Genomic DNA, 20,340 nt, shown 5'->3' on the forward strand with positions numbered 1-20,340 from the left:
GATGGATATCGTTTTTTCTTTTGTTTTGGATATTGAATTCAGTGGAAAGGAAACATTGAAGTAAATAGAATTCATTAGCCCTTTTTGAATTGAAACATACAAATGTACTCACCCAGAAGAACAAAAAAGAGGAGAACTGAAACATACAAATTAACCCGCCCAGAGAAAAAAACAACAAAGAGAACGCATGAACGACGAATTGCAAATTGGCTTTCATCTCCTAAATTTTTTATGCTGCATCCCTAGAATCTGGCCTGGAGTTGATCCACAACACGCTTATCCACTTGGAATGCCTTGGCAAGAATATCACTACTAACATCAGGCTTCGACCCGAAAACTGCATTTGCAATTGTGATAACTCCAGGATTCTGGCTGCTCAATGCAGCAAAGGCAACAGCATTTCCAGTTCCCACGTTGCGCTGGAAGTGAATAAGTCCTACTGGGAATACAAACACATCTCCCTTCTGAAGGGTTTTTGTGATGAGACTATTGTCAGGATTTGATGTGACGAATCCGACTTGAAGAGAACCCTCTAAGACTGTCAAAATTTCAGTGGCTCTGGGGTGAGTGTGTGGAGGGTTGATTCCCCATGGTGCGTAGTCGATACGAACTATTGAGATTCCAAGAGTGTTGAGCCCTGGCAGCTGGGCTACAGAAACTGGGGTGACCCTGGAGCCGTTTGGGTTCGATGTGTTTCCAGGTAGGTGCAGCCCACTGAAGGAGAAGTCACTGGCTTGAACTAATGCAGGGTTCTTGCATGGTTGACCATTCACTCTTGCTGAAAAATGCATTACTATTAAGTATGTATAGATCATTTATTTATAAAGCAATTTATTTGCTACAAGTTCTAGAATTTAACAGAAAATATGTTTTCTTGTATTGAAACTGCTAATGAATATGAATGGATAGATTACCTGAGCTAGTTGAATCTGCAACACAGAAATCCTGCAGTGGGCTAGGCTCGAAGGCAAATGCAAGAAAGCCCAACGATAGGGCCACCAGGGTCAGTAAGATAATGTGCTTAGCCATGTACCTAAGACTTGAGGCGAGGCTATTAATAACTGTGAAAGCAGAAAGTGTATTTTCTGAATTATGGGTAGATATGAAGTGAATTCCTACTTGGCAACTTCATCATTTATAGAGGCTTTTCACAAATTAATCTACTATGTTTTGATGTCTTTTCTGCTCAATTGTATTCTTAAAGGGTGTCCCTACACCAGGAAATTAAATACGTACGAGAATCTTTCCAACAGTATACGTATGAAATTTGCAAATACTTATGAGGATTCTTGGACAATTGCTGAGTCAGACCAAATGATGATTAGACTGAGTTTTATGACAGGCCGAACGCCATATTTTAGTGAAGTTTTATGTTAAACAAAAAACCATACTGGTTAAGAGACCATTTGGTCTCTTTTGTATGTGCGTATAGTTGGCCTGAATTGAATCTTTCTACCATTCCAAACACTATTTCTCAGGAAGAGACAAAGCCGTATGATTCTTTATGATCTTATAGCCTTTTGTTAGGCCAGAGAGTAGCTCATAGATTTTCAAGATTCACCAAGGAGAGAAAAATAAAAACATAAAGAAAGTAGTTTTGCAAATAGAAATAATTTGAACTCCATAAACAACTAGAGTCCATGAAGTTTTTCTTTTTTTTTAAATAACATTTTGAATTTACCAATCAGATTCAGAAATCAAAATTAGTAACACCTACATATGAATAAAATAGTAACACAAATAGATACGCTATTTATGGCAAGGAAATTAAAAAGATAACTTACAAAAGAAGTTGCATTGTAACAATTCTCGACCCAATGGAAATCATAAAATAATCGTATCGTCGAACGTATTAGTAATGCACCGAGTACGGAGCAATTTTTCCCATAATAAGACGGTTGCAATTCTTCGGTTTAACATCATACCGAAGAATTTCTCGATCAAACACTTAAAAGCTTATTTTGAAACTTAAACGCAAAAGCTTAGAATTTAGAGAGGGAAATCGAGACTAGGATGAGAGAAAAGAGAGACGAGAGAGCTTTTCTTGCTGTGTCTTTGAAATGAGGAGTGCACAACCTTTTTCTAGACATTTCCACCTTCATCGCAGCAATAAAATCAGCCAATAATGCATTAAATTTGCGTATGAAACAGCCAAAAACGGCTGGAAGAAACCTGAATCCGCAGCAGCACTGCAAAAAGATATATCTTGAGACATTCGCCCGAAGCTGGGGCCGGGCCAGACGGACGGTGCGCGTGTGGGGTGCTCCCATGTTCACTTTAGTGTATTACACTTAGCCCACAAGACCTTATATGTACTTATCAATTTATTTACTTTTTTTATCATTCTCCAACAAGTCATTTGCTCTTCTTCTCTCAATCTAATCTATGAAGTTTTTCATGCAATTAAAATTACAACATTCAGAACCTCCTGGTATATGTGCTACCTAAACTAGGAATTCTTGCATCCACAGAAATGTCTAACCATATATACCTCAGTCCAGCTTTTCCTTTATGATGTTTTCTTGGACACGTAGATTGTTTTCCTGCTTCTGCTGAGTTGAAATTGATGAATCTTGAATGCCATGCTTTCATTCTTGGGATTCAGTTCGTAACTAGAAGGTATATATATGGCTTTGATTTATGCGTATAAACTACAACATGGAAGATTCTGGTATCAGATTGTAATATGAGCAAGTATCGGCGATTCTTGTTCAAGACAAGCGGGTTCATCACCCCTAATCTTTAAACATTGACAGTGGTGCTCGATAACGATTAGGAAAGAAAGTGAAAGGAGATGGCCGAAGAATCTACGACTTTAAGTATTATCTCAAATCTAACTGTTCAAATGACCTATTGGTTTTCACTTGTTCTGTTGGTTTTTGGCTTGATTGGGTCCTGAGTTCAGATAATTCATATTTGTTTTTATTGTTCAGTTCAGGAGAAAAAAAACATTCGGTTAAAATTTCGAGCAGAAATGTGGACATGCAAAGAACTTTATTAGCATTTGAATCAAAGAACAAAATAAGACGAACCTACTGAAAAGGATTGCTAGTACGTCACTAAAGCAATTTTGCCAATCTGAGAACCAAACAATTGAAACATACAAATCAATGTCACACAGAAAAACAAATCAAGACAAGGAAAAAGTTACGAAATACAAGCATGTAATCTGGATCAAAGGTCACGGATTCCTGTTGCTGCATTCCTAGAATTTGGCCTGGAGTTGATACACAACACTCTTATCCACCTGGAATGCCTTGGCAAGAATATCACTGCTGATACCAGGTTTAGACCCGAAAACTGCATTAGCAATGGTGATCACTCCAGGATTCTGGCTGCTCAATGCAGCTATAGCAACAGCATTTCCAGTTCCCACGTTGCGCTGAAAATGAATAAGTCCCACTGGGAACACGAACACATCTCCCTTCTGTAGGGTCTTTGTGATGAGGCTATTGTCGGGATTTGAGGTGACGAACCCGACTTGAAGCGAACCCTCTAAGACTGTCAAGATTTCAGTGGCTCTGGGGTGAGTGTGTGGAGGGTTGATTCCCCAGGGTGCATAGTCGATACGAACCATGGAGATTCCAAGAGTGTTGAGCCCTGGCAGCTGGGCTACAGACACTGGGGTGACCTTTGAGCCATTGGGGTTCGATGTGTTTCCAGGCAGGTGCAGACCACTGAAGGAGAAGTCACTAGCTTGAACTAATGCAGGGTTCTTGCATGGTTGACCATTCACTCTTGCTGAAAAATGCATTACTAGTAAGTATATATAGAACAATTTATTGGTAATGCAATTTGCAAAATAGTTCTAGAATTTGACAGAAAATATGTTTTCTTGTATTGAAACTGCTAATGAATATGAATGAATAGATTACCTGAGCTAGTTGAATCTGCAACACAGAAATCTTGCAGTGGACTAGGCTCGAAGGCACATGCAAGTAAGCTGAAAGATAGGGCCACCAGACTCAGTAAGATAATGTGCTTAGCCATCTAGCTAGGACTTAATAAGGAGGTTAGTAATAACTTTAAAGTATTGTGAAAGCAGAAAGAGTATTTTCTGAATTATTAGTTGAGATGAAGAAAATTCCTACTTAGCAGCTTCTTATTTATAGAGGTTCTTCACACATTAATCTATTATCTTTCGACATCTTTTCTGCTGAGCAGTATTCTGTAAGGCCGCCTTTGCACTAGGAAATTAAATACATTTGAGATCTTGCCAACAGTATTCATATATAATTTGCGAAAACTCAGCAGGATTCTGGATGATTGCTGGGGTGAGACCAATTCAATTCTAGTATTTTGCCAAGAAATGGTCAGAAATTATGATTAAACCAAGTTTTATGACAGGCCGAACACTATTTTTTATTAGAGTCCTATGTTAAAGAACCATATTGGTAAGAGGCCATTTGGGCTCTTTTGTATATGCGTATAGTTGGACTGACGTTGAATCTTTCTACGACACTATTCTCAAGAAGAGACAAGCCGTATGACTCTTGTTTTTTGAAATTTCTATTTATAACCTTAGCTAGGCCAAAAGCTATCTCATAGATATTCAAGATTCACCACAAATCCATGCGAGGAGGCAAAATAATGAAAAAATTGTAGAAAGTAGTTTTACAAAGAGAAATAATATATGTACTTCATGAACAACTGGACTTCAAGAAGGTTTTATTGGCTAGATTTAGCTGTTGCTGCTACCAGGCCTTTCACCCTCCTGTTGCCGCAAAATAGCCTTGTTAAGGACCACTAAAGCTAGATAAGCAAAGTAGGAAAATTGAAAACTTTGATGTGCTTAGTAAAAATGTTACTTTGATGAGGTTGTAGGCTGGAATCTTAAAAATTACTAATAGTTTTTCATTTTGGATTTCTGTTTCTATTTTAATACCTACCATGAATGCTTGCATCCGGAAATGTCTACCCATACATGCCTCAGTCCTGCTTTTCTTGATGATGTTTTAGTGGATGCATATGTTGTTTTCCTGCTTTTTTGGACCTGAAATTGAAGAATATCGAAATTCCATGGACTCATATGTGGACGCGGTGCTGTTCATAAGAAGAAGATATATATGGCGTATGACGTTTATACACGAATATATTACAGCAGTGAAGATTCTGGCATCAAAATTTAAATTTGTAATACGAGCAAGTGGGCTGATTCTTGTTCAAGAAACCTGGTTCATCACTCATAATTCCTTAAGCACTGACAATGGTGCTTTAACCATAAGAAAAGAAAGTGAAAGGAGATGGCCGAAGAATCTACAACTTTGAGTATTGTCTCAAATCTAACTGTTCAATTTACCTATTGGTTTTCACTTGTTTTGCTACTTTTTCGCTTGATTGGGTCTTGAGTTCATTTTTAGCTGTTCAGTGCCGGAGAAAGGGAACGTTCAGTTAATTCTCGAGCGTAAATGTTGGCATGCAGAAGAATCTTATTAGCACTTGAATCAAAGAACAAACTAAAACCAACCAACTACAAAGTAGTGCTAATACATCACTCAAGAGACTTTGCCGAGCTGAGAACCAAACAATAGAAACACATAAATCATGTCACGCAGAAAAACAAATCAAGGAATAAGTTACAAAACCAAATACATAGCATGAAATCTGGATAAAAGTTCACTGATTCCTGTTGCTGCATTCCTAGAATTTGGCCTGGAGTGCCACCTGGAATGCCTTGGCAAGAATGTCACTACTAACATCAGGCTTTGACCCGAAAACTGCACTTGCAATGGTGATTACTCCAGGATTCTGGCTGCTCAACGCAGCTATAGCAACAGCATTTCCAGTTCCCACGTTGCGCTGGAAGTGAATAAGTCCCACTGGGAATACAAACACATCACCCTTCTAAAGGGTCTTTATGATGAGACTATTGTCAGGATTTGAGGTAACGAACCCAACTTGAAGAGAACCCTCTAAGACCGTCAAGATTTCAGTGGCTCTGGGATGAATGTGTCGGGGGTTGATTCCCCATGGTGCATAATCAAAATAAGAACCATTGAGATTCCCAAGAGTGTTGAGCCCTGGCAGCTGGGCTACATACACTGGAGTGACCCTTGAGCCGTTTGGGTTCGATGTGTTTCCAGGTAGATGCAGCCACTGAAGGAGAAGCCACTAGCTTGAACAAATGCAGAGTTCTTACAGGGTTGACCATTCACTCTTGCTGAAAAATGCATTACTAGTATGTATGTATAGAATCATTTATTTGTAAACAGAAATTAACAGAAAATATGTTCCCTTGTATTGAAACTGCTGATGAATATGAATAATAGATTGCCTGAGCTAGTTGAATCTGCAAGCAGAAATCTTGCGGTTGACTAGGCTCAAAGGCAAATGCAAGTGAGACGAAAGATGTGGATGTAATTTATCCAGTAAAGAAACATAATTTCAAACTATCAACATTTTTTTGTACTCCTTCTTCCATTTTTTAAACACAAGAAATTAAATTTTTTTCATGATTCAACTAAATTATTAATTTTCTCATCAAATAATATCATTTTATGAATTAAAATAATTTATTATACAAAGAATAGATTTAATTAATTTTTTTAAAAAAATAATATCAATTTAGATTTAAATACCTCAATATAGTTTTCAATCTAAAACAAATCCTATAAAACGAAAAATATGCACAACTAAATTATTAATTTTCTCATCAAATAATATCATTTTATAATTTACAATAAATTATATTATACAGAGAATACATTCAACTAATATTTTACTTTTTAATAAATAATATCAATTTAGATTTAAATACCTAAAAAATTAATTGTGGGGGTCGGGGCCGGCGAGGTGGGTTTGGGACAAGATCGGTATATATCCCGCCATGAACCCGGGCGGGACATGTTCAAACCACCCCAAACCCTGGAAATTCCATTGTGGGTCCGGGTCAGGGCCCCGGTTTTCCTGGGCCAATTGGCATCCCGAACTATGATAACGTGCTTAGCCATATAGCTAGGACTCAATGGGGGAGGTTAGTAATAACTTTGAAGTATTGTGAAAATAGAAACTATGTTCATTGAGTAGAGATGAAGTAAATTCCTACTTAGCAAGTTCATTATTTATAGAGGTTCTTCACACATTAATCTACTATCTTTTGACGTCTTTCTGCTGAACAGTATGCCTCAGTCCCGCTTTTGCTTGATGATGTTTTCGGGATGCATATGTTGTTTTCGTGCTTTTTCATTCTGTGGACAAAGTGCAGTTGATAGCTAGTATATATGGCTTATGATTTATATATGCCAATAAATTACAGCAGTGAAGATTCTGGTATCAGATTGTAAATTTGTAGCAAGTGTTAATGATTCTTGTTCAAGACAACCTGGTTCACTAGTCCTAATTCCTTAACCACTGACGATGGTGCTTTAACGATTAGAAAAGAAAGCGAGGAGATGGCCTAAGAATCTACAACTTTGAGTATTGTCACAAATCTAACTGTTCAAATTACCTATTGGTTTCACTTGTTTTGCTCGGTTTTCGCTTGATTGGGTCTTGAGTTCGTTTTTAGCCTTTCAGTGCCAGAGAGAGAACATTCTGTTAAATCTCGAGCATGAATGCTGACATGCAAAAGAATTTTATTAGCAGTTGAAATAAAGAACAAACTAAAACCAACCAACTACGAAGTAGTGCTAATACATCAGTCAAGAAACTTTGCCAAGCTCAGAACCAAACAATTGAAACACACAAATCATGTCACACAGAAAAACAAATCAAGACAAGGAAAAAGTTACGAAATACAAGCATGTAATCTGGATCTAAGGTCACGGATTCCTGTTGCTGCATTCCTAGAATTTGGCCTGGAGTTGATACACAACACTCTTATCCACCTGGAATGCCTTGGCAAGAATATCACTGCTGATACCAGGTTTAGACCCGAAAACTGCATTAGCAATGGTGATCACTCCAGGATTCTGGCTGCTCAACGCAGCTATAGCAACAGCATTTCCAGTTCCCACGTTGCGCTGAAAATGAACAAGTCCCACTGGGAACACGAACACATCTCCCTTCTGAAGGGTCTTTGTGATGAGGCTATTGTCGGGATTTGAGGTGACGAACCCGACTTGAAGTGAACCCTCTAAGACTGTCAAGATTTCAGTGGCTCTGGGGTGAGTGTGTGGAGGGTTGATTCCCCACGGTGCATAGTCGATACGAACCATGGAGATTCCAAGAGTGTTGAGCCCTGGCAGCTGGGCTACAGACACTGGGGTGACCTTGGAGCCATTGGGGTTTGATGTGTTTCCAGGCAGGTGCAGACCACTGAAGGAGAAGTCACTAGCTTGAACTAATGCAGGGTTTTTGCATGGTTGACCATTCACTCTTGCTGAAAGATGCATTACTTGTAAGTATATGTAAAAACATTTATTGGTAATGCAATATGCAACTAACAACTGACAAAATTAAACAAAAAATGCTGATGAACATGAATGAAATGATTACCTGAGCTAGTTGAATCTGCAACACAGAAGTCTTGCAGTGGACTGGGCTCAAAGGCAAATGCAAGTAAGCCGAAAGATAAGGTCACGAGGCTCATCAGCAAGATAATGTGCTTAGCCATTTAGCTAGAACTTAATTGGAAGTCTAGTAATAACTTTGAACTATTGTGAAAGGGAGAAAGTGTTTTCTCTGAACTATGAGTAGAGATGAAGTAAATTCCTACTTAGAAATTATTTATAGAGGTTCTTCACACATTAATCTACTATCTTTTGACGTCTTTTCTGCTGAACAGTATTCTGTAAAGCCGTCCTTAAACCAGGAAATTTAAATACATATGAGAATCTTGCCAACAGTATACGTATGAAATCTGCAAATACTTGTGAGGACTCTTGGGTGATTGCTGGGACAGACCAATTTAATATTATCTAGTATTTGCCCAGAAATGGTCACAGATTATACTTAGACCGAGTCTTACGACATGTCAAACACTATTTTTTATTAGAGTCTTATGTTAAATATCCATACTGGTTAAGAGGCCATTTGGGCTCTTTTGCATATATGCGTATAGTTGAACTGACGTTGAATCTTTCTACCATGCACTGTCTCAAGAAGAGACAAACCGTATGATTCTTGTTTTGAACTTTCTACTTATAACCTTAGTTAGGCCAAAAGCAAGCTCATAATGCAAAGAAAGAATATAATAAATAAAGAAAGTAGTTCTACAAGGAGGAATATTATGTGTACTTCATAAACAACTGTACTTCAAGAAGATTTTTTTGCAAGATTGAGCTGTTGCTGCTACTAGCCGTTTCATCTTCCTCTTGCAGCAAAATAGCCTTGTAGAGGACCACTAAGGCTATAAGCTAAGTAGCAAAACTGAAACACAGATACACATAGTAAAAATGTTACTTTAGTGAAGTTCTTAGCTAAGTAGAAAAATGTTACATTTTGGATTCTTTCTCTCTTTAATACCAATGTTCCTGGTATATACGCTTCCTGAACTAGGAATTGTTGCATCCAGAAATGTTTATTATATATGCCTCAGTCCAGTTTTGTTTTTTTTTTCTTTAATAATGCTTCTTCAATGCATAGGTTGTTTTCCTACTTTATGGAGTTGGAATTGATGAGTCTTTACTGATGACATGCAGTTCGTAACTAGAAAGTTCACATGCCATATGATTTATGCCTCTAAATTACAGCAGTTGCTATTCTGGTATCAGATTATGAGCAAGCATTGATGATTCTTGTTCAAGACAAGCTGGTTATAATTCTTTAAGCATCGGCGGTGTTGTTTGATAACTTTACTATTATCTCAAACATCTAAGTATTGAAGACCTATTGTGTTTCGCTTGTTTTGCTGGTCTTTTGCATGGTTGGGATCCTGAGTTCGGATGAATTCATATTTGCCTTTTGCCATTCATTTGCAGGAGAAAGAAAACGTTTAGTTTTAAGTTACGAGCAAAGATATTGAAATAGAATTTGATTAGCATTTGAATCAAAGAACAAACTAAAACCAACCTACTAGAAAGAATTTTAATACATCACTCAAGAAACTTTGCCAATCTGAGAACCAAACACTTGAAACACACAAATCATGTCACACAGAAAACAAATCAAGAAAAGGAAAAAGGCAACAAAATATGGAATCTGGATCATAGGTCACTGATTTCTTTTGTTTCATTCCTAGAATTTGGCCTGGAGTTGATCTACAACACTCTTATCCACCTGGAATGCCTTGGCAAGAATATCACTGCTGATACCAGGTTTCGACCCGAAAACTGCATTTGCAATGGTGATTACTCCAGGATTCTGGCTGCTCAATGCAGCTATAGCAACAGCATTTCCAGTTCCCACATTGCGCTGAAAATGAATAAGGCCCACTGGGAAGACAAACACATCTCCCTTCTGAAGGGTCTTTGTGATGAGGCTATTATCGGGATTTGAGGTAACGATCCCGACTTGAAGCGAACCCTCTAACACTGTCAAGATTTCAGTGGCTCTGGGGTGAGTGTGGGGGGGGTTGATTCCCCATGGTGCATAATCTATACGAACCATGGAGATTCCAAGAGTGTTGAGTCCTGGCAGCTGGGCTACAGCCACTGGGGTGACCTTGGAACCATTCGGGTTTGATGTGTTTCCAGGTAGGTGCAGCCCACTGAAGGAGAAATCACTGGCTTGAACTGATGCAGGGTTCTTGCAGACATGACCGTTCACTCTTGCTGAAAATTTACAAATATACAAATCAATAAGCATAAAATTGATATCCTGAAATCAAGAACAAGTGTATATGAGGATCACATAACCTAACAAGTTAGAAGCATTGTTAAAATGCTGATGGATTTAATTACCTGAGGTAGTGAAATCTGCAACACAGAAATCCTGCAATGGACTTGGCTCAAAGGCAAATGCAACGAGGCCAAAAGACAGGGCTACCAGGCTGAATAAGATGATTTGTTTTGCCATGATGTACTAAATGTGGTTTTAGCAGAGGAATTATGAAAACCAAGAAATTGTATTCTCAAACAGTGAGCTGAAGTGCATTTCTACTTAGCAAAGTAAGTACTTATAGAAGCTCTTCACAATATTATACTATCTTGTAGGTGTCTTTTCTACCGAACAGTACTCGGCAGGCCGTCCCTGCACTTGGGTATTTTTCTACAATAATCTAGCAAACAACACAAAAAGAGATTAGGTCTTGGTTTTCAAAGATTGCAGGATTTGACTAATTAAATATTTTGCTAAGAAATGGTCAAAGCTGATCATTATACATCTAATCAACATGCAGATATAACTAATTCTTCATTTTTGTTTTCCTCATGGCTAAGGATTACATTGGGTGACAACCCTTTCAAGTTTCAATAGTGAGCCAGGAATAATCCTAGTTAGAATAGTGGGTTATAAGAACCCTTAATATTACAACCCAAAATAAAGATATACTAATGAATCTATACAAATCTAATAGCAGAGTATATGTAAAATATAATCTATGAATGCAGTAAAAGTACAAAAATAGAGAAACAGAAATATTGGCTCAGGAAGCCAGATCCGAAGAGAAAAGCCCTTCAGGCTCCACCGTCACCCCAGTAACTGTAGCACAGGTACCGGGACTCAACACTCTTGGCATCTCAATGGCCCGTCTTGATTTTGCTCCTATGGGCGTCATCCCTCCTCACTTCCACCCCAGAGCCAACGAAATCTTGACAGTCATTGAAGGTTCTCTTGAAGTTGGGCTTGTCACATCAAATCCTGATAATCGTCTGATCACGAAAACACTCCAGAAGGGTTATGTGTTTGTCTTCCCAGTTGGGCTCGTTCATTTCCAGCGTAACGTTGGAAACGGATATGCAGTAGCTATATCTGGAATGAGCAGCCAGAATCCTGGAGTAGTAACTGTAACAAATGCAGTTTTCGGGGTGAAACCTGATATCAGTGCTGATATATACATCCCCATTGATTAAGGGGTAATAATCCCAAGACTACTGCTGTAAGATTACAACACAATTCAAGCACATAATTTCTCCTAATTATATGATATCCTGTAACCTGATTGACTAGCTGAATTTAAGGATGTAATTAAGCCTACAATCTATAACTAGGTTTTCTGGATACTCTTCAACCATTTCTTGCTACCATTCATTACAATAAAATACATGGAAAATTTTTGCAGCTGCATATATATACTCCAAGGATCCTGTTAACTGGGAAAACAATTTCTTGAAATTCAATTTCAAATGGCTAAAATTCTTTTATTCAGCATCTCAGCCCTCAGTTTCTTCTGCATTACCTTTGCCTTTGGCCCTATTCCATTGCAGGATTTATGTGTTGCAGATCCCACAAGCTCTAGTAAGAATACAACACAATATTAATTGCATTAATGCTTTGAATTTACTATGAGTTAAATGATCATTGTTATTATACTTGTACATTTTCAGCAAGACTCAATGGACTGCCATGCAAGGACCCTGCAGCAGTGAAAGCCGACGATTTCTTCTTCAGCGGGCTACATATACCTGGAAACACCAAGAACCCTTACGGCGCAGCCTTAACCTCAATGACTGTCGCCCAAGTTCCAGGGCTCAACACTCTCGGCCTGTCACTAGCCCGCCTGGATTTGGCCCCGAATGGGTTCGTCCCACCTCACTCCCACCCCAGGGCGACTGAAATCCTGACAGTCCTCCAGGGTTCCCTGGAAGTTGGATTCATAACCTCATATCCTGATTTCAAACACTTGAGTAAGGTTCTGAATCAGGGCGATGCTTACGTTGTCCCTGTCGGACTTCTTCATTACCAGCGCAACGTGGGGAAGGGAAATACTGTCGTCTTAGCAGCCGTGAACAACCAGAACGCAGGGATTAACGTTGTTCCAAAGGGCATCTTCGGGGCTAAACCTGCTATCAACAGCGATTACCTTGCCAGGGCGTTCCTGCTCGACAAAAATATCGTAGAACAGCTCCAGGCTAAGTTCTAGAGATGATTAAGTGGATTGGTATGATTTTATTCTTATTAATTAAATATTATTTAATCCTTTATTGCAGTCCAAAAGTTTTTATGAGCATTTACCAATTATAAGGTGCAATATGTTATCAATTGGCTTAATTTTCTAATTGGAAAATTTGCATTCTTACTTCTGTAATTCAATTACATGGGAAGTATTTTTGGTTTCGAAAGAATTAATTTTTGTAATTTAGTTCAAAAGTTTTTTAAGAAATTAAAATAATTTTAGTATAAACTTGTTAGACAAAGTAAAAAAGAAGGGTTCCTAAAGTATGTCATCCTCATCAATTATCTCCCTACATTAATGAAACCTGCTTCGGAATAAGCCAAACAAACTCCAGCCCGGCACATATCCCTATTTTTGTTATAATCCTTTAAATTAAATAAAAATAAACAAAAATATCCTTAACTATTAATAATATGATATATTCACTTTAATACCCTTTATAGTAAAATATATCAATCAATTTAACTTCAAATTTTATTCACTTACATTGTTAACAAATTAAAATTAAATTAGTCACATATTTAACAAAAAAATAGAGCCGCAGTAAAGTCCAGTTGATTTCTAGAAGGTAAATTTGTCCACACATTCTGGATGATGTGTGTATTATTTTGACTTTTGGAAATCAACCCGACGCCCAACATTGCTTAATTATGGAAAATGTTTCAGTAATGATGGCTTGGCTTCCCACTACTCCAGCGACTATAGCTATTAGAAGAACAGGCCATCCCAAGGTACATTATATTAACATTTCCGAATTCAATTCACGGATAATTATTATAAGTTTTTTTTTTTAAATTTGGTATAATTATATATAAATTTTTTATGATTTGAAAATTACATTTAATATTTCTGATATTTACTTTCATCTAATAAATGAGTCCCATCGTTAGTCAAAATTCATTGAATTTGTTAATATTAATTAAGAAAATTGAATGAGAAATGATATTTTTTCTCGATTGACCTACTACTGACTTGCTGTAGGTCAGACATTTTTTTTCATATTAAACTACCCTTATAACGATGAAGATATACCTCTTCACGTACATTAACGAGTGAAGACGGTGATTTGGTTATAAGAAAAAAGATTTTTTTCTAATTCTTTTGTTAATAGTAGCAAATTTGGTAAATTTTAACTAATAGAAAGACTTATTTGTTAGAAAGAAAGAACTTCAGTGATGTTAAATGTAATTTTTCAAACTACAGAGCTCTACGTGTAATTATACCAAATCTCATGGGAGGAGAATGTAATTATCCCTTAAATTTATATATAATTTTACAAAAAAATAAAGGATATTTGTGTATTTTAACCTAATTTGATGAGATATTAATATAATTTATTATAAAATTTATCATATACGAATACTAATTTTATAACATTTATCCTACATGAATAATTATGAAATATCTTTGAATTGGGGGGGGTGGGGGCGAGAGTTGAAGCAGAGGAGTGAGGGCGGGCGAGATTATTATGTTGAGTCGGACGCAATAATTGAATGCTATCACATACAATAAAACTCTTCAACAGTCTCTCTGCCTAATTAAAGGGCTTTACGCCAACTTCACAAACATAGTACCTTTGAGACAGTATTGTGGGTGTGACACTGTTCAACTTTACTCACTAGTGCAAAACGATTGATGGTAATTAATAATAATTTATATTTCTATCTATATCGTATAATACATCATCAAAATGTTCAAGTCTGTATCAAATACATCGTACCAAAACAAATAAGACAATAAATTACAAAATACTGTATAATAAAAGGCAGTTATCTACATACATGCAATTCAAACCAACACCTACAGCTAAGTGAATAATTTGAGGTGTCAATTGGTCTCATAGGCATAGAATTAAGTTAAACAATTTTGAAGTTTCAATTTAAGTTCAATGGCTTCTCTCTAATTATTCACTACCTTCAAGAAGAAAAGGAGAGAAACAAGGGAAAAAAAATAAAAGAGATAGATAAACTTGAGTGGTTTGATAGTGCCTTGATGGCCGCACGTGTGCCTTGGTGGGTGGGTTAGTCTTGGCGGCTATTGTCCCTTGATGGGTTAAGCAACCGGTGGTTGGATTGCCGGCCTTTATGGCTGTGGGCTTCCCCATCGAATCTGACTCCATGAGCCAAAATTATTTATCATTATTGTTTTTTCTCACTGTTCCTATTAATTTGTAATTATTGTTATATTGATTTATCTTCCACTATAATAATTATATTTTTTTATGCGCCCGCTTAAGGGTAAATTTCCAACAATAATATAATGCATTTATAAATGGTAAAAGCTTGTAAAAACTTTTGGAATGCAAATTGAGGATCCAATGGACACGACATGCCGGGCAATTGAGGATTCACTACGGTCTGAGCACCATTTACATGTGTTGTCCCTTGTTCAGCTCGTAATAATAATTATTAATTTTTTATTTTATACGAGCTAAAAAGTACTAAAAACCTTATTTTACATATTTATTGACAGATCTTCAAGAGAGAGAAAATATAAATACCAAATCCTAGTAAATTATCCCTTTCTCAAAACAAACCTCCAGTACCTTTCTTCTCTCGCGCTTTTCACACTATGCGTATAAGAAATAAATACAATACCTTGTGTTATTAGAAAAGTATAAAAAAGTTCTTGTAAAAAGTATTCAAATTATTATTTCCCATTAATAGACGAATTTTGTGGATCAAAGTAATAATAGTAGGCACTTCCATATTGATTTTGAACAATTGCTGCCCAACAATACAAATGAATATACACCTAACTCCTTATCATTAATTAAGGGGCACGCAATCATGCATCCCATCCCAACATTACACTGCTACGTTATTACAAGAAGCACGTAATTCATACTAGATACATTCATCCTGTAAATTTGACTTGACTAGCTGAATTGATGGATGTAATTAAGCCACAACAATCCGTTGCAGTTTTTCCGCCAAATCTTGCATTAATTCATAATAACACGACTGGAAACTTGTGTCTGAACTGGAAAAAGTGCTTGATTAAGGCAATAATACAGCTCATTTCTTAAGGTACTTGAATTAGATGGAGATATATATTGCTTGATCAATGAGGCCCTATATACAAATAAGTTGCTCTTGTATCATTATTTTCTCTATACCCATACCAATTCAGCTTCTTTCTTCTACATTCCACAGTTAGAATTAAACAACTATTCTTTTTCAATTCAACTTCTTTTCATCAAATGGCTAAAACTGTTGTTCTAGGCTTCATAGCCCTCAATGTCTTCTGCACTGCCTTTGCCTTTGGCCCTATTCCATTGCAAGATTTCTGTGTTGCGGATCTCACAAGCTCCAGTAAGTTCGTTTTAGAGTATATATAAGTAGGAGTTGCATTTGTCTTTTTTCTCGTTTAGTTTTATGATTGATCTTCTACTTGTCTGCTTCCAGCAAGAGTGAATGGGCTGCCATGTAAGGACCCTGCAACAGTCCAAGCCAACGATTTCTTCTTCAGCGGGCTACATGTACCTGGAAACACAACGAACCCTTTCGGCACCGCCCTCACCCCAGTGACGGTGACCCAAGTTCCAGGGCTCAACACTCTCGGCCTGTCAATTGCCCGCCTGGATTTCGCCCCGAGTGGATTTCTCCCACCTCACACCCACCCCAGGGCGACTGAAATCGTGGCCGTCCTGGAAGGTTCCCTGGAAGTTGGATTTGTTACCACGAATCCTGGTTACAGACACTTGAGTAAGGTTCTTGAGAAGGGCGATGTTTTCGTAGTTCCATTGGGTCTTGTTCATTATCAGCGCAATGTGGGCAGCGGAAATACTGTCGCCATAGCCGCCCTGAACGGCCAGAATCCAGGGATTATCGCTGTTCCAAGTGCTGTTTTTGGGGCGGATCCAGCTATCAACAGCGATTATCTTGCCAAGGCTTTTCTGTTGGACAAGAAAACAGTAGAAGAGCTCCAGGCTAAGTTCTAAATGCCGCGGAGAAGAGCGACGGATTATTCAATGAATTGATATAATTTCAATTGTTAATTTAATTACATTGAGTAACTATAAATGCAATATGTTCTATTTCTTCTTCTTATTTTTTTTCAATTATAGAACGTATTTTAATAAAAAAAAATAATATTAATTTTGATGAGAATGGATGAAACTAGTATAGTTCACCTGATATCATCAAAATTTAAGAATATGCTTGTTAGAATTATAAAAGTACTACTCACAAGAATATTATGAAAGTGTAAATTTAATTATTGTTCAAATTTAAATTATTTGAAAACTATGATATCAATTTTAAATATATAATTTTAAAAATTAATTAAAAATGGTAAAGTTGAATTAAGATTATTATAATAAAAGTAAAGTAGTAAAAAATAAAGTTGAAATTATTTACAAAAAAGTCAAAGCAGCTAAAAACACCCTTTCCAAACTGCTTCTAGCATTTGGTTTAAAAGCGCTTTTCTTAGTTATTTCAGAGCAGAAGCTGGCATCCCAAATACTTCAAAAGTGCTTTTAGGAAGCCAAAAGCTAAAAAGTGCTTCTATGAAATACTTGCAAATACTTCCTATGTTGTATTTCTTTTTTCTTTTCGATTATAGAAGGTGTTATAATGGAAAATAATATTAATCCTGATGGGATTTGTTTTGCAGGAGTAGGGAAACACACGAGCATCTTCTTCCTCTACTGCTAGAAGGCCAGGTTCTATGAGATAGTTTTCATAATTTCCGTCTGGTCTTCGGCTATCGAAAAGTTAATAGGGCAGTCGATTTACTAGCGAAACACGCCGCAAGCCAACCTTTTTACAATTTCTACCCGTGTTTTTTATATGATATTTTGCTTTTTGACATATTTTGCTCTTACCAAAGATGTATAACTTTCAATGACATACAAAACGTTTAAGTTAAGATAATAAAATCGTTGGTTATGTTCAAGAAAAAAGAATATTGATTTTGATGGGGATCGATCAAACTAGTATAGTTCACTAGATTTCTTCAGAATTTTTAAAAATATGCTTGTTAGAATTATAGTTAGTACTAGTTAGTACCCGTGTTAAGGCACGAAAATAATATATTTTTAAAAATGCAAATAAGTTATGAATTAATTTTTTAATATAATAATAAATAAATAATTCAAAATTTAAAATCAAAGTAAACTAATCTTATAAATATACAAAAATATTATAATTAGATTATTAACTAATTTAGTTTAAAAAAAATATATGTGGATCTTTAGATAAAATATAATAATTAAGAGGATGAATAGAGGGTGTATTGCTAATTAATGGACAGCCCAAAGAGGGTGTATTGTAATTGATCCTAACATTGATTCAGACTGAGTGTTGTCAGCAAACAACATGGGACCATAAACCCACCATTCTCTGTCTCTCTATCAAACACATTTACTATAATACTCTATGCACACAAATTCATCACTAACGGCTATATTCCACTGCTTTCCCATAATCAAATCACCGCCCATTTAACGGTCCATTTTCCTCCCATAATACCCCCCACTCTACCTCCTTAACTCTGTTTTCCTCTCCTCATTACATATATACACTTGTTCACAACCTTCTCGAACCTCTAAATTTAAACAGTTGAGATATTTTTAGACATGGAAAATAGGAATCCTAACATTGCTAGAGTTCAGCACGTAGCTAAATCATCCTCGGATCAGCTTCTGAGGAAGTTCGCAGAAGTGGAATCCGACCCGAAAGACAAAACTTCAGCTAAGGAGCTGAGATTGGCGAAACGGGTGAAAAGGAACCAAGCGAGTAAGAGCTCCGGCAGCAGCATTGGTTTGGCTGAGAGGAACTCACTTCTTCCTTCCCCAGCTGCCCATAAACCCATGGCGTTGGTCCCCAGGCTGGGGATGGGTCGGGCCAGGATCCGTGCCAGAGAGCTCCGGAACAAATCTCTCATCACTGCCATTCAGAAGGTAAGTCCATCTGATCTTACGTAAACAAAGTCAAATCTTTCTGTAATGTAATTGGATTTTGTTCTAACATTCTAAGAAATGCTAATATTCGCATGCAGACATGGCGAAGAACAGTGGAAGGAGCATCGAGGGTGTTGATGGAGAAGCATTACAACCGTCATAAACGCCTAATCAACGACTCCTATTAAGGGTACGTAATAACGTTAACACCACTGTCCGTTGCAAAATTCTTATTCACATCAAATTTAATCGATTACACGATTAAGTGTACGATTGATGTCGGTCCAAAAAAAAAATGATTGTAAGAATTCTTCCACCCTTTATGCTTCCACTAATCCCCAGTTCTTGGAAATAACGTTGCCGATTGTTGCCAAAAGGACCGGAAGAAGTCGGCAAAGCCCATGAATCAATCGGCCCATTATATGGATTCTTGCCCACTATTCCTAGTCTTGTGGTCCATTCCCGATCCAACGGCCCAACTGGGCTGCATACATCGCTTTCGCAGCTCCAACAAATTTATTTGTTTCAGCTAATGTGGAAATTAAATTAGTAAGTATTACAACGTATAATCTTGTTTAATTTATTGGTGTATTTCTACTAACCGTATCATATACTAACGTCCGTATTATCGTATACATTTCATTGACCCGGGAAAAAAATTAAAAAAAAAAAAGTATATTTCACGTTGAATGAGAGTTGCTTTTTGCACTTTTTTTAGTTTAAGTTTGGATAAATAAAGTGAAATTTGGGTCACGAGTTGTGTATGTGATGTTGAAAACAACATTGCCTCATCATCATTTTCGCACTCTTTATAAAAGTGCAAAAGCAGTTGTATTGGATTTTGCTTCAAAAAAGCGCAAAAGCGTGTTGTCAACGGATCAACATTGCGATTACTAGTCAAAGTTTTAATTTGCATTTTCTTATTAGATTTCATAAAAATTACTACATGTATGTATGTATATGATGAAACTGCAGTTTGTGTGGTTTGATGGATGTCATAAGTAGGTAAATTTACAAAAATTAGACCCACAGTCTATGACTATTTCATATTTTACTTCACACTTTATGAAATTTTAAAATTAACCTCATGTTCCATCAAAATTACAAAAAGAGTCCAAAATACACCACCACCACCACCTTTGACTTTGTCTCGTCCATCATCTTTTGTTAGATTCCTCTGCACGCAACCCAACCAAACATGTCCCTGCAATTATAAAATATTAAATTCAACCATATTAATTTCTTTTTCTTTGATATTCACTATACTTTATCAATCGTACATCCCATATTATTCTATATATATATTTAATTAATGATAACTCGTCTTATCATTAACAATCTCCACATAATTCAACACATTAATTCAATTCATAATGACACGCACTTTCTCTGAAAAAATTATGTATTTTACTCTTTGATAAATATAAAAGGTTTTCATTGATAGATAATATGTAAGTTGTTTTTAAAATAATCTATAGTTCTTCAAATATGTTTTGGTTTA

General features: G+C 36.6%; 8 protein-coding genes and 1 pseudogene across 9 annotated transcripts; 4 read left to right on the plus strand and 5 right to left on the minus strand.

Moving 5' to 3' along the window:
* Nucleotides 1-55: 55 nt before the first annotated feature.
* Nucleotides 56-2,042, minus strand: LOC105159672 (putative germin-like protein 2-1). Its single transcript, XM_011076817.3, has 2 exons — nt 915-2,042; nt 56-778 (listed from the first exon to the last, which is right to left on the minus strand). The coding sequence occupies exons 1-2, from the start codon at nt 1,027-1,029 to the stop codon at nt 243-245; spliced, it is 651 nt and encodes a 216-aa protein (XP_011075119.1). The 5' UTR covers nt 1,030-2,042; the 3' UTR covers nt 56-242.
* Nucleotides 2,043-3,192: 1,150 nt separating this feature from the next.
* LOC105159674 (putative germin-like protein 2-1) lies at nt 3,193-3,990 on the minus strand. Its single transcript, XM_011076824.3, has 2 exons — nt 3,876-3,990; nt 3,193-3,741 (listed from the first exon to the last, which is right to left on the minus strand). Exons 1-2 carry the CDS (start codon nt 3,988-3,990, stop codon nt 3,206-3,208), a joined length of 651 nt encoding a protein of 216 aa, XP_011075126.1. The 3' UTR covers nt 3,193-3,205.
* Nucleotides 3,991-5,419: 1,429 nt separating this feature from the next.
* Nucleotides 5,420-6,254, minus strand: LOC105159774 (putative germin-like protein 2-1; annotated as a pseudogene).
* A 1,403-nt stretch (nt 6,255-7,657) lies between these two features.
* On the minus strand, nt 7,658-8,617 carry LOC105159675 (putative germin-like protein 2-1). Its single transcript, XM_011076826.3, has 2 exons — nt 8,437-8,617; nt 7,658-8,320 (listed from the first exon to the last, which is right to left on the minus strand). Exons 1-2 carry the CDS (start codon nt 8,552-8,554, stop codon nt 7,785-7,787), a joined length of 654 nt encoding a protein of 217 aa, XP_011075128.1. The 5' UTR covers nt 8,555-8,617; the 3' UTR covers nt 7,658-7,784.
* A 1,318-nt stretch (nt 8,618-9,935) lies between these two features.
* On the minus strand, nt 9,936-11,000 carry LOC105159676 (putative germin-like protein 2-1). The gene is made up of 2 exons (XM_011076827.3): nt 10,782-11,000; nt 9,936-10,652 (listed from the first exon to the last, which is right to left on the minus strand). The coding sequence occupies exons 1-2, from the start codon at nt 10,894-10,896 to the stop codon at nt 10,117-10,119; spliced, it is 651 nt and encodes a 216-aa protein (XP_011075129.1). The 5' UTR covers nt 10,897-11,000; the 3' UTR covers nt 9,936-10,116.
* Nucleotides 11,001-11,178: 178 nt separating this feature from the next.
* Nucleotides 11,179-11,891, plus strand: LOC105159775 (putative germin-like protein 2-3). The gene is made up of 2 exons (XM_011076960.1): nt 11,179-11,285; nt 11,447-11,891. The coding sequence occupies exons 1-2, from the start codon at nt 11,179-11,181 to the stop codon at nt 11,889-11,891; spliced, it is 552 nt and encodes a 183-aa protein (XP_011075262.1).
* Nucleotides 11,892-12,018: 127 nt separating this feature from the next.
* Nucleotides 12,019-12,938, plus strand: LOC105159776 (putative germin-like protein 2-1). The gene is made up of 2 exons (XM_011076961.2): nt 12,019-12,276; nt 12,366-12,938. Exons 1-2 carry the CDS (start codon nt 12,165-12,167, stop codon nt 12,899-12,901), a joined length of 648 nt encoding a protein of 215 aa, XP_011075263.1. The 5' UTR covers nt 12,019-12,164; the 3' UTR covers nt 12,902-12,938.
* Nucleotides 12,939-16,001: 3,063 nt separating this feature from the next.
* LOC105159677 (putative germin-like protein 2-1) lies at nt 16,002-16,986 on the plus strand. The gene is made up of 2 exons (XM_011076830.3): nt 16,002-16,248; nt 16,342-16,986. The coding sequence occupies exons 1-2, from the start codon at nt 16,137-16,139 to the stop codon at nt 16,875-16,877; spliced, it is 648 nt and encodes a 215-aa protein (XP_011075132.1). The 5' UTR covers nt 16,002-16,136; the 3' UTR covers nt 16,878-16,986.
* A 1,087-nt stretch (nt 16,987-18,073) lies between these two features.
* Nucleotides 18,074-19,721, plus strand: LOC105159678 (uncharacterized). Of its 2 annotated transcripts, none has more exons than XM_011076832.3 (3): nt 18,074-18,839; nt 18,938-19,029; nt 19,217-19,721. In XM_011076832.3, the coding sequence occupies exons 1-2, from the start codon at nt 18,516-18,518 to the stop codon at nt 19,025-19,027; spliced, it is 414 nt and encodes a 137-aa protein (XP_011075134.1). In that variant the 5' UTR covers nt 18,074-18,515; the 3' UTR covers nt 19,028-19,029; nt 19,217-19,721. The 2 variants fall into 2 exon arrangements, with proteins under 2 accessions (XP_011075134.1, XP_011075133.1); XM_011076831.3 differs by having other exon boundaries at nt 18,075-18,839; nt 19,182-19,721.
* Nucleotides 19,722-20,340: the final 619 nt, after the last annotated feature.

This window comes from Sesamum indicum, linkage group LG4 (genome assembly GCF_026168435.1).
Source record: "Sesamum indicum cultivar Baizhima isolate 11 linkage group LG4, ASM2616843v1, whole genome shotgun sequence".
NCBI lineage: Eukaryota > Viridiplantae > Streptophyta > Magnoliopsida > Lamiales > Pedaliaceae > Sesamum > Sesamum indicum.